This window comes from Terrapene carolina, unplaced genomic scaffold (genome assembly GCF_002925995.2).
Source record: "Terrapene carolina triunguis isolate 2854851 unplaced genomic scaffold, T_m_triunguis-2.0 Scaffold58, whole genome shotgun sequence".
Taxonomy (NCBI): Eukaryota; Metazoa; Chordata; order Testudines; family Emydidae; genus Terrapene; species Terrapene triunguis.
This window is the reverse complement of record NW_020664409.1, coordinates 25,566,193-25,579,456: the sequence shown is the minus strand read 5'-3', so window position 1 is coordinate 25,579,456 and position 13,264 is coordinate 25,566,193. Positions and strand designations below refer to the sequence as shown.

Below are 13,264 nucleotides of genomic sequence, written 5' to 3'. Positions count from 1 at the left end.
TTCCATCCAGGCGTGGTGGGCTGATCGGTCTTTGCCAACCACATGGTCAGTCATTTCCTAAAAGGCCTCGACAGACTGTACCCTTACATTCGACAGCCGGTCCCAGCCTGGGACCTTAATCTGGTCCTTTCCAGACTAATGGGGCAAACTTTCAAATTGCTGGCAACATATTCTTTCCTGTACCTCTCATATAAGGTGGCGTTTCTGGTAGCAATAACATCGGCCAGGAGGGTGTCTGAGCTCAAGGCCCTAATGTCCAAGCCTCCTTACATGGTGTTCTATAAGGACAAAGTTCAGCTCAGACTGCATCCGGCTTTTCTCCCTAATGTTGTTGTCTCCAAGTTTCATGTTAACCAGGGTATCTTTCTCCCAGTTTTCTACCCTAAGCCGCACTCAAGCAGCAGTGAGCAAAAACTTCACTCGTTGGACGTTTGCCGGGTGTTAGCATTCTATATCAAGCAAATGAAACTGTTCTGGAAGTCCATTCAGCTATTTATTGCGGTAACAGACCGAATGAAAGGGCTTCCAGTCTCCTCCCAAAGGATTTCGTCATGAACCATGTCTGGATCTAGCGAAGGTACCGGCCCCTTCGCTGACAGCGCATTCCACCAGGGCGCAGGCATCTTCATCGGCATTCCTTGCCCATGTTCTGATGCAAGAGATCTGCAGAGCTGTCTTGATGGTCTATAGATACTTTTATCTGACATTATGCTATTACCCAGCAGGCTAGAGATAATGCAGCCTTTGGTAGGGCGGTGCTTCAGTCTGCGAACCTTTGAGCTCTGACCCTGCCTCCAAAACTTAGGCTTGGTAATCACCTAATTGGAATTGACATGAGCAATCACTCAAAGAAGAAAAATAGTTACCTACCTTTTGTAGTTGTTGTTCTTCGAGATGTGTTGCTCATGTCCATGCCAATACCCACCTGCCTACCTCTGTTGGAGCAATCCGGCAAGAAGGAACTAAAGTGGTGGTGGGTCAGTAGGACCCTATATTCAGCGCCATGAAGGTGCAATCCCAGAGAGCGTCTGGACCGATCCGATGGTACTGCTAGGGGAAAAACCTTCCCGCTGCGCGCACACCTAATTGGAATGGACATGAGCAACAAATCTCAAAGAGCAGCAGTTAGGAAAGGTAGGTAACCGGTTTTTGTCTCCTCCAGGCATGTTTGAAATAGAGGGTAAAAGGCAGTGACCATCAAGATTCAACCAGATAAGGAGAATAAACATACAACCGTTCCTCCAAACAAGACAGAATTTGCAGTCTCATTCATTGCTTCAAGTAAGATATTAGGGAAGAACAGGGAAATGTGCATAATAGGGTGATTTGGCAAGTCATGAAATTCTGAGCCAAGCATACTCTCTCTGCTCCAAGGTATTGGTGGCATTGGCATACCTGCTTAAGGAGAGGGCTTTTTCCTACAGATAGGAAGATGTAAGGCACTTTCAAAAGGGATGTTGAAACTTTGTCAATTCCTTGCAGATACTCATTAGAAATTACATGTTTTTCCAAGGCCACAGAATCTTGAGACAAGGATTTGTTGTGACTTATTTGCTGTCCAGCTTCAGCCTCCTCAAAATATTGACCAACTTAAGTCATGATTGAAGAAAGTGTCTTTGACCATTGTTTATCAAATCCGCGAGGTTGTTGGTGAGAGCCATGGTAGCAAATTCAGTGGCTAGTTTTAAATCAAATCCTTGGCAGAGCATAATTAAAACAAATCTATGTCTGAGAAAACTATAGGCAAAGCTTATTAATGGAGAAATTTCATAGGTAGTAGTTGAAAATATGGACAAGACAAAGTATTTGCTCGCTACTCCCGACAAGCGTAAAAATTAAAAGCCCTCATACAGGAGCAAAAGATTAATACTCACAGCAATAGGTATGTGAGAGATGAGATGTAAGCATGGAACTCCAGAGGGAAACAGATCATGAAATGAGCCCAATTTTTCCAGTAAGTGTATACAGTCAGTCTAACCGCAATCAAGCTTGTCCCCACCCGGAAATAGATCTAGCCTACAATTCATAGACAGACTGTACCAGACTCAGAAAGTAGGTACAGGAGAGTGTAGTGGGATTATTCTGGAGTTTCAGGCTCATCCACATCTGATCTTAATTTCCCCTCCAAACTTGAGGCATTCAGAGAAGCATCAAACTATTGTGAAATAAGTTACACGCCACCTGGAATGAGGGAAATACAGACTGCCCTTCAATGTGAAGGATACTCAGGATGTATCACTAGCATTACCAAAAACCTCAGTTGGAATTTGGCCCCATATACTGAAAAAGCACCAGAGAGAGACAGTCCCTGATTTATTACCAGAAGTAACTTCAATTTGTCTTTGGAAGTAGCTACTAGCAATACAAAATGCTGTTCTTCAGCCTGTTAGCTTCCCTCTTTTCCCCTCAGTGTTCATGAAGGTTTTGGTAATAGACAGGCTGAAGAGTATAGAGTATTCTAAATGCTCATTCCTATCTTACATTCTTATCAAGCATCATTAGAAATGTTAGATGGGGTGACTTGAAAGACTTTTTCTATGCTTTAGGAACAAGGGATTATGGTGAATTTTAAAAAGATCCAGAGCAAATCATATTTAGCAGATAAAACAGAGGGAGGGTCAATCTTCCTGAAACAGAGAAATTTGTTAAGATCTGGACACTAATCTCCATGATGTCTGTCCTCCATCCAGTCCTGGCTATAGTTCCGAGGTAACTTCTGCAAGATTATTCCGTGGGCGGGGGCTTCATAGATATTTCTTGAATGCTCAGATCTGCCCTTTAAAAGATGCTGAAGAAAGAGAGGGCAACTTCCAGTATCTAGTCGGTTGGTTGAAGCATGAAGTCAACATTATAGTAGATCTTCCCTTCACAGACTGGATTCCAAAAAATACTGACCATAAATGTTTAGTTTTCTGGATAGGAAATGCACATGGTGCACCATAAGTTACAGGGAATGTGATCAGGGTCCGAGATTTCAGCACACTGCAGTCTGAGATGAGAGCAGTCAGACTGGCTTTTCTGGTCTTTCAGGATCACCTGAGAGGATTATGATTCTGGTCCAACTGGGAAAACAAATGGGCAAGAAGCTCAAGCTTAAACATCAGAGCAATGCATTCTCTCCTAGCTTCTGTCAGAGTAATCCATAGTAAAGTGCCACTGAAAATGAGAGCAGAGTAGTTGAGCTTTCAGACTCTTTGGAATGGTCCCTGAACCAGGAGTTTGTTCTGGCTGATATCCCAGGAACTAAGCTACCTTACGTGAGCCTATTTGCGATCAATCAAAATGCTCACCTTTCCCCCACTACTAACGTTTCCATATTGCTTGCTACGTTCCAATCCTATCTGAGTGGGCAAAAGTCTGGATCTGTAAAATAAAACTTACCTGATCTCCTTTTGTGGAGTTACTTCTTCTCAGTTGACTCCACCCAAAATGTTCTCTAGGTTCTTCTACAGGTCTTCATTGTCAGTGTATGTCATTAGCATAGTTGAATAAGAAATATCTATTTAAGAAGTTTATATTTAGTTTGCTAAAGTAGGGTTTCTGCGCAGTGTTGGAACTATTTACTTGGTGCAGGATTGATGGCTGTTTTGGGAATTTCCCATGTATGTGTCTAGGCTGCCTCTGATGTATGTACTGAAAGAGAGGCATAACACATCAAAGCAGACTGGAGGGGGATTAATCCTGAAAAAGTAAATGTGTTTTTTGTATCTTCAGACATCAGGTCAAGACAACTGCATTTCTGTTGAACCTGAGGATCTTTTCCTTATGCCTGGAGAAGAACAAGAAGTGGCAGTCCTATTTTCTCCAAAAGATTTAAAAACCAGTAGTGAAAGGTAAGGTATAATCTGCTTGATGGTCAGCTATTTAAAACAGAGATTCTCAGTCTGTGGGTTGTGAACAGATGTTAAAGGGTCCCACATAATTACATATAATTCAGAGTAAGGGTTTTTTGTCAGGATGTGCCAGGCTCCCAAGTATCTTGTATTTGTTGCCATTTATTTTGTCATTTAGCTTCTTTGGTGTTCAAGGATTGATGCTAAGCATCTTAAATGTGTCTACTAGACTGGGAGTAGAGGGTGGGGGAGAAATAGTGTGATCCTCTCTTCCCCTGGTTTTATTTCCTGAAGGCAGAGACCTTTGCTCTAAAGTTAGTTCTCCAGTTCCTTTGGAAAGTCTGATTCATGGTAATTTTTCTACAAGTGTCCACTGCATATTCCCACTGTTGGGCATGTCAACCAGTGCAGTGTGGATGGTGGAACCTTCTGATGGCAGTGCTTGTTAGAGCGTTCATGCACCTCTTCCACTCTTTCCTGTCAGCTGTGTGGCATGTTTTGAGGGCATGGCCAAAGAAGGGGGCAGGGCACTGGTTGCCTCCTCGGTGACTTCCAGCCACCACAGCAAAAGAAAATGTATCCCTCCAAATCACAAGGATTGGTAGCTAAAAATAGTGCCTTCTATTTTTGTAGATTAGTTTTAGGATGTCAGTTTAGCTAAGCAAGATAGATAGATATTTACCTGGTATAGTATCGTGGCAGATCTGAATTGAAAAAGTCTGGATTTAAAAGGTGTACATCATGCTCAGCGGTCTTCCCAGCATCTAATACTCATGTCCAGTGCCTGAAATCTTAGGAGAAAAACATTCTCCTTCACATTATGCTATTTGCAGCATATTTACTTCTCGGGCCCATAAAGAGAGACAGAAAAGACTTCATTTGCTTTTGTTATAAGAGGCTTTGTCAGCCAAACCTCTAGGGCTGTATATAGCTATACTATGGTGATGCGAGGGAAAGGATAGGACATTTGAATCGGCTCAGATTGTTTCCAGATCCAAGAAGGCTTAGTGAAGGTTCCAGCCTCGGCACCAAACTCCAGTTCCAAGTCAACTGAGCTTGCAGGAGCCAAATATATTCAGAAAGGCAGATTTCAACAGACTCAGAGAAATAGTAGGCAAGGTCCCATGGAAAGACCAATTAGGACAGTGGTGCCAAAACTTTTCCTGTTGCCTGTCCTCCCTTCCCACCAATGAAGTCTGTCCCTGGCGCCTCCCCTTCCCCACCCCGCCATTACTACACAGTTGGCTCAGCAGAGGAGCTTGGGCTGAAGGTAGAGCTGGGGATGGGGGTGGAGCTGGGGCCAGAGCGGAGCTGCAGCTGGGGCCGGAGCAGAGCTGGGTGGCAATCCCTCCCCACTCCCGTTCCTCCACACCCCATAGTTTGGGGACCACTGAATTAGGAAGAAAAGGAGTCCAAGGGGGCTGGCAGTTCTTAAAAGATGTAAAACTAGAGGCTCAACATCAAGCTGTTCCAACACAGACAAACAATAAGAGCCACAGGAGGCTAATGTGGCTGCACAAGGAGCTTTTTAGCTATCTTAAAAACCAAAAGGGATACATACAGGAAATGGAAGAAAGGGCATGTCACCAAGGAACTATACATGGGAATAGCGCAAGACTGTAGGGATAAAATCAGGAAAGCCATAGCAAAGAATGTGTTACAGCTTGCAAGAAATGCTAGAGACAACAGGAACGGGTTCTTCAAATATGTCAGACAAAAAAGAAAGATCAAGGACGTCGTGGGTCCACTGCTCAATGGAGGTGAGTTGGTAATGGAAGATGATAGTAAGGCAGAGCTGCTCAATGAATGCCTACTTTGCTTCAGTCTTCTCAAAAAAATGTGACCAGATGACTAGCAAAGTTACCTTAGACAGTAAAGGGGAAGGGATACAGATTGGGATAAGTAAAGAACACATCAGAGATCTTCTGACCAATTTGAATGAATTCAGATCAGTGGGGCCAGATGCTATTCACTTGAGGGTACTGAAGGAATTAGTTGAAGAAATCTTGGAGCCACTGGTAATAACATTTACAAACTCATGCAGAACAGGAGAGGTCCCGGAAGACCAGAAGTGCTAAAGTAGTGTCCATCTTTAAAAAGGGGGGAAAGGAGGAGCTGGGAAACTATAGGTGAGCCTGACTTCGATACCTGGGAAGCTACTAGAGCAATGTTTCTATCTTAATCCACACCAGAAGGAGAAACTAGGGCATTCTTTGAAGCTTACTGGACCTTCAAAATGTGCTTAAACATAGAAGAAACAGTCCAGGGAATGGATTCCCTTCTTGTTCTCTTCCAAGATTAGAAGAGGCCTCAGGAAGTCCAGATGAAGCCCATTTATGGGCAAAAGGATCAGGTTCTTAAAAGGCTGGAGAAGATCTCTCTCCAATAAGATTTAAAGCTAATTCCCTTAGAACCATGGGCTAGAGAAAGGAAGGTATCTGTGGCCAAATTAGCAAAGCTGCTTTCTGGCACTTATTGTACACGAGTGTGCCCTTTGACTGCAGAGTGCTCAGGGCTTTTGTGAGATGCTTTCTCTTCAGGACAGTGTGTGCCGGGGTCAGAGATTCCGGTTTCTCATAGCTCTCCTTTAGCCACTCACTCTGATGTCAGTTTCAAGTCTTTTCCCGTAGATTGATAGATTCTAAGGCCAGATGGGACAATTGTGATCATCTAATCTGACATCCTATATAATATGGGCCAGAGAACTTCCTCAAAATAATTCCTTTTGAACCAGAGCATATCTTGAATTAAAAATTGCCAGTGATGAAGAATCCACCAAGACCCTTGGTAACTTGTTCCAATGGTTAATTACTGTTAAAAAATTTACATCTTATTTCTAGTCATAATTTGTCTCACCTCAACTAACTTTTGCATATGCATGGTGCTCACTTACTTAATAAGCAGCTATTGAATATTTTTCTCATGATTGTTTAGTGTGTGACTCTTTGCCTTACTTACTGCACACTATTCAAACCCTGCTCCGAAGACAGAATTAATTTCCTCATGGGCTTTTCTGTGGTGCTCATCAGTATAATATTCAAGTGCATCACAACATGAATTTATTTTCACAATGTAACTTTGATATTACGGGGGAATTATCCTCATTTTACAAGATGGGAAGTGAGAGACCGATTCAAGTCAAAAGTGGACACCAAAATTAGTGACTAATTTGAGACATTTAAGACCTGATTTTTCAAGGTACTTAATATGTTGCAGCATTTGACACATTCAACACACAGCTTAGATTAAATTTAATTGCAGTTGTGAGTGCTCACCCCTTCTGCAAATGAGACCCCAGGGTCTCAAGTCAGGGCCTCATAAAATGAGGAATATAATTAGTGGCCCTCTCTGAGAAGTTTAGTTTAAGTAACTGATGCTTCCAGGGGGCACTCAGTGCTGTGAGGCTCCTCACTACTATCTGTCTATAGCGTGAGGAGGCCTTGTCTGAGCGTGCCAGGGGTCAGCTCCCTGATGCCACAGGCTACACAAATACTCCCCTCTCACCTGCGCAGTCTTAGCTGTCCCTCAGCAGTAGGGTGACCAATTTCCCAAAGTGTGAACACTGTGTGTGGCTGGCCTGAGGGACTTCTCTCCCTCCCCCTTCCCCCCCCGAGCAAGGCTGGTCACCGCATCCCCTCCTCCTACCCTGCAGGCTCGAGGGGGCCCCACCGTGGCACTGCTGAACACACCCCCACACCCCCGAACTTTCCTCCATGTCTCCTTAGAGGGGTGCGCCCGACCTTTTTTTGGCAAAACTGGGCCTTGATCATCAGTTGGCAAGAGCAAACCAGACAAATGCCCAGTTTTGCCAAAAAACTCGGGATGCCCAAGACAGGGCATAAAAAGGCGACTGTCCCGGCCAAAGTGAGACACATGTAAACCTACTCAGCAGGTAAGCAATAGGTGTGCTCCAATCTATGAGTGCTTTGAGCTTCCCCCTTGAGTGTCCAGCCCCTGTTACACTGGACACTTGCAGAATTCACAGATAAGGTGTTCCCAAAAGAAGAGTACACCTCAGTTTACCAGTTACGTCTCAGGTTCACCACTCTGCCCAACTCTCAGCATTTAGATATGTTTATGGTGAAAACAAATATAAGTTTATTTTACAAAGATTTGAAAAGAAGCAAGCAGAATTAATGAAAACAAATGGCTATTTATAAAATAAAATCATAGCATGCTTTTTAGAGCCTAAACTTAACTAACAAGGCATTTTTCTGTCTTTTAAAGGTTACCTCACCCAGAATCTTTCTCCCAGCTTTAAACAGGGAAACCAGCTGTCATCCTCTGTTTATAAAACAAACCTGCTGGCAGCTTGTCCCCTAGGTGAAGGATACCCGGATTTACCTTTGTAACTTCAGATATAGTTTCAACAATCCATCGTCTTCACTAATGACGGGATATCTCCTGCTGCTTGTTTTTCCTGTTGAGAATCTCCCCTGGAGACTTCACAAATTTTAGCATTTTGCTCAGATGGTCAATAGGCATTCGTTGAAGTATACAATACTTAATTTACATATAGCTAGACACGAAAGTAATCATCTCCTGCCTGAAGAAACTTATTTATCACCTTTTGGTGACCAGCCCCAACGCTCAGACTTTAAGAGCATAATTTTTAGTATGTATACATGACTCTTTACATATTATCCATACATACATTTTACAATGGTTGATATTCACTGGAACTTAAGCTTTCATTAGAGATCTTCCATGACACCTTTTGACAAACTATTATGTAGGGTCCAAACCGAAGGGATCCCTCTAAACCCTCTGTGCCCCTGTGCAGTCTGCTAGTTGGCACCAAGAGGTCCCTGGATCACAATGGCTTGCTTATTATCACCTAAGAAATCTGTGGCAGAGACAGGTATACAATCTACTTCTTCAATGGAGAATTCAGCTGTCTTAACTATAAAACCCTCCTTTCTCTTTCTGCACTTCTCTGCCTTGTTTATTACACACCTTCCAGTTTCAGCAACAAATGAGACAGGTGTCCTACTGACAACAGCCTACTTCACAACACAGTCCTCATTTCATCCCTGGACTACTGTTCATCCTGTTCATAGAGTGAAGCAGGGATCCGGGAGGGAAGAGGGCAAGTATGTGGTCATGGAATTAGATTGTATCATAATGCATATACATAAGAGAGCTGAATTAGGTTGCATAGACGACCTTAATTTTAACACTTTCTAAGTGCTTGACTTTGCAACCTTACGGTTCTTTGAATGTAGCTTTTTGTGTGTAATTTCCATGGTTTTAAAAAAAGCAAACATATAAAAACCAAATTCCATCATGTGGTATATTGAGACCCACACGGTTCATCGGCAGGGTTGGATTTAGATCCCTACTACAGACTCCTGCCACTTGAGCTAATGGAATAAATTATAGCAATAGTAAATTGTCATTTTCTGTGGACCAACACTAGAAGGAGATGGGACACTGTGCCAGTGTGTTTGCCAGATGCTATTTGCTGACAGCAGAGGAATAGTGAGACTAGGGAATCTTGGGTTTCATTCCAGGCTTCAAATGGGAGTGTGCTCTAGTAGTCACAGACACCTTCTGCCTGTTCTTTGCCCCCCAAAGCTTGACCCTTCTGCCCATGTCCTTCAGTGTGTCCCTGATCCAGTCCTGTTTGTTCCCTACCTCTGGCTCTTCATCCTAGTCTCAACTGAGGCTTCTTACCCAGTAATTCCTAGTCTCTCACATCTGGACTCCCCACTAGTCTCCCCATCCCCCAGCTCCTTGTTCCCAGGGTTGGTTAGGGTGTGTATGGGAGAACTGGGATTGCCTGCTCTCTGTGTAATCTGTCCTCTGCGCGCCCCCGCCCCCGAAACTGATTCCTAATCCCAGTCTATTTGCCAACCTAGTCCAAGGCTTCCCCTAGCTCCTTGTCAGATGTCTTCCCTCCATGGCTCCCACTCCTTGTTTCCCTGTTCAGCTAGTTCTAGTTCCTTCACCCCAATTCCCAGTTTCACATGCTCCTCCCTTCAGTCCCAGGTCCTTGTTCCAATCTACTACCCCTGCTGTGCTCAGACCAACATCCAGATCTTGTCATTGTTACATTCAAATAAGGCAGTTTTCTCCTCTATGCTGCCTGGGCCACAGTAGGTGAATGGTTAGTGAGAGCACAGAAGAGAAAGGGTCTCAGTCCTAGTGCCTTGGCCCACAGCAGTTGAAGCTGTAATTGCTGGGAAAGTCCTGCTCAGCCCCAGGCTGGAGCTTTCTGAGCATGGACAGAATCTTAGGGAAATCTAACCGTGCAGCTCTAGCAAGTCTCTACTGGGTGTGTGTAAATTGAAGTTTGTTTGGTTTTTTGAAGGCTTGTAACTTGGCCGAATTTGAGTGGATTTTCATATGGATGACAAAAAGCATATTCCTGACATGCTGTACACCCACTTGATAAATTTGGAGTCCCTGATTCAAAACATGGGTTACTAGGGTCTCTCAAAGGAAAGGTTGCCAAAATTTTGAGATGCGCAAAGCAGTATTTTCCCCAACATTGTTCTTGGAAATGGCACAACTGTTGTCTGAAATTTTCCATGATGAGTGTCTGCCTCAAAGAGTTTAAAGTTTGGCAACTGAAAATATGGTCTTACATTGGGAGTGGTTACCCAACGCTTTTTGGATGGAGCAATTTGCCTTGCCTAAAATAAATACTGTGGGTAATGTTATATACAACTAATTTACGTGACAGTTTGCATGATGAAATCCCTTGCTTATCAGATGACTTTCGGGATTTTCTACTTGTAGTATCTTGAAAATCCTTGTGTTGCCATCTGGACCTCAGTATGAAGTGGTGGTAAAAGGTGAGGTGAATATTTTGGGAAACAGACCACTGGCAACGACTTCCTGCTACTCAGACATTCCACCCATTCTCTCCAATAAGCAGTTCATGGCATGGGGAGGGGTTACACTTGGAAGAACAGTGTAAGTACCAGCAGTTCAGTTCTTCACATTTAATGTCCCATTAATATTGTAATGCACTTCTATGCAGTGTAAATTTTTTGCTATGCTTGCATTTAGAGACTGAAAATGCAATGATAGACTAGATTTATTAAATGTCTTCCTAAGTTCATGTACCTAGTGTTGAGTTTACATTACATATATAAACCTTTTACTTTTTATGTGGGAAATCTTTAGAGACTCAAACTGTAATCTTGCTTTAGCTCTTGACTTCGCTTAACTTTCTGATGGCAGTGGCTGGAAAAATATATCCTGAACTAGTTTTAGAGAAAAGGAAACTAGTTCAGACAGTTCTATAGTATTAGGAATACGTCCAAAGTATTGTGTTGAAAAATTGTGAATGTATAAGTTGTTTTGATACCAAGCAGCCACTAGCAATAATAGTTTGCTATAAATATGGATCACTTTAAAAGCCCTGTTTTTTAGATTTTAAGGCCAGAAGGGACTATTGTGAATGTCTAGTATGATCTGTATAACACAGGCCACGGGATCTAATATGAATCAATTCCAATCTTGACTTTAAAATTTCTATTGATGGTGAATCCATCACAACCTTTAGAAAGTTGTTCCAATGGCTAATAACTCTTATTGTTAAAAATTTGTGCCTTATTTCTTATTTGAATTTGTGTAGCTTCAGCTTCCAGATGTTAGATCTTGTTATACCCGTGTCTACTAGTTTTGAAGAGCCCTCGGTTATCAAATTTCTGTTCCCCACTTAGATACTTAGACTGTGATCAAATCACACCATGACATTCTGTTTAAGCTTGTTGGGTGAGAAATGAGATCTACTCCAATTTAGGCTTAAACGTTTCTTTTAGCTTTTATTATGCTTGTTTTAAGACAATGCTATTATCACCTATTAATTATACATACATGCAATAACAGAATCAGCAAGAAAAGTAAATGATCAAGTTACTTTCCTCAGGGACAGGGCAACTCTTTTCACATCTCTGATCTCTGCAATGTTCAGTTATTCTTCTCCTATATCTTCTCCACTCTTATTGTCAGTCCTCTACCTTTTATCCTCTGTTCTGCAACTTTGTGCAGCTACCTCGTCTGTGTTCTAATGAAAACATTTTCATGCATAAATTTCAATAACTAACCTAATACATTTTTGCTTATCCTGCTAAATCTTACTTTGTTCTCTCTGGTTCCCAACTCATCTGTTCCTTGCTATCACTCCCATTGACTCCATCCAGTTCTTATTTTACAGTATTTATTCTTTCTGGTCTGTTTTTGTGGCCTGGGGTTTTTACTTGGTAGCTTGTCTCGTTGGGAAGGTGTGTGTGCACCTGATTTATTGCAAAGCGAATAGCTCCCTCTTGACTCTTCACTTTACCCTGCTATCTGCATAGCCAAGATTTTACAAATAAGGCACACAAACCAGTTTTCTGATTTATAAACACTCTTAGAAAAATCTGAAATGCTATATCAGTAGAAACATACAAAAAGCAAAAAAATCTATTTCTTATAGATAAATATTCATTTATCTAACATTTAGTATATATTTAACTAACATGGTTCATTACACAGTTCTCTAACAAGCTAATAAGATTGATATCCTTGAGTCTGTTACCATAAGGCTTGTTTTCTGATCCTTTAATCAGTCTCATGGCTCTTCTCTGAGCTCTCCCTCTAGTTTTTTGATACCCTTGAATTGTGGACACCAGTGCTGAATACAAAGGTAATATAACTTTCCTATTAGATATTGCCTTGTTAATACATCCCAGGATCACATTATCCCTATAGCCACAGCGTCACACTCGGAACTCATGGTCAGCTGATTATCCACCATAAAGTCATGCTGGATTGGCATAATGTTAGCCTCTTTTAATTCTTTATTAATAGTCATGTATCAGCTGACGGTTTGTTTTGCATGGGATCGATGTCAGGCCTATAATTTCCCGTATCATCCCATTTACTCTTTTTTTTAATATTCCAGTCCTGTGGAATTTTCCCAGTATTCCCAAACTGATTGAAAATCGACATTAATGGTCCAGCGAGCCCTTTTAAAACTCTTGGATGAAAGTTATCCACACCTGATTGTAAAAATGTCTTTCTTCAATAGCTGATGTTCAATATCATCCCAAATTGTCGTTTAAATGGAAAGTATTTCATCACCATATGATATGAAAATATCATCTGCCTTTTTTCCAAATATAGAACTAAAACTTGTTGAACTCTTATGCCTATTTTGAATTATTGACAATTGACATCTAGACTAGCATCATTGTTAGGATTCCTTTTGTTCCTAATATACTTAAATTCCTGTTGGCCAAAGATTTCTCAATGTGTCCTTTGGCTTCCCTTATCATTTTTCTATATTTCTTAGCTTCTAGTTTATATTCATTGCCATCAACTTCCTCTTTTTTCTATTTGTTAATATATTGCTTTTTTAACTTTTATAGATGCTATCACTATCCTTCTAAATGAGGCTGATTTTTTTTTTTTTTTTTTTTTTTTTTTTTTTTTTT

The 13,264-nt window shown here is 41.7% G+C and overlaps 1 protein-coding gene across 1 annotated transcript in view; it reads left to right on the top strand.

The window, feature by feature from the left end:
- The window catches only part of CEP192 (centrosomal protein 192), a 170,208-nt gene that overhangs the window by 101,708 nt on the left and 55,236 nt on the right, over nucleotides 1-13,264 (top strand). Inside the window, exons 28-29 of the mRNA XM_029913877.1 lie at nucleotides 3,715-3,833; nucleotides 10,578-10,754. Of these exons, the coding sequence (XP_029769737.1) occupies nucleotides 3,715-3,833; nucleotides 10,578-10,754 (296 nt within the window). The remainder of the gene's footprint in view (nucleotides 1-3,714; nucleotides 3,834-10,577; nucleotides 10,755-13,264) is intronic.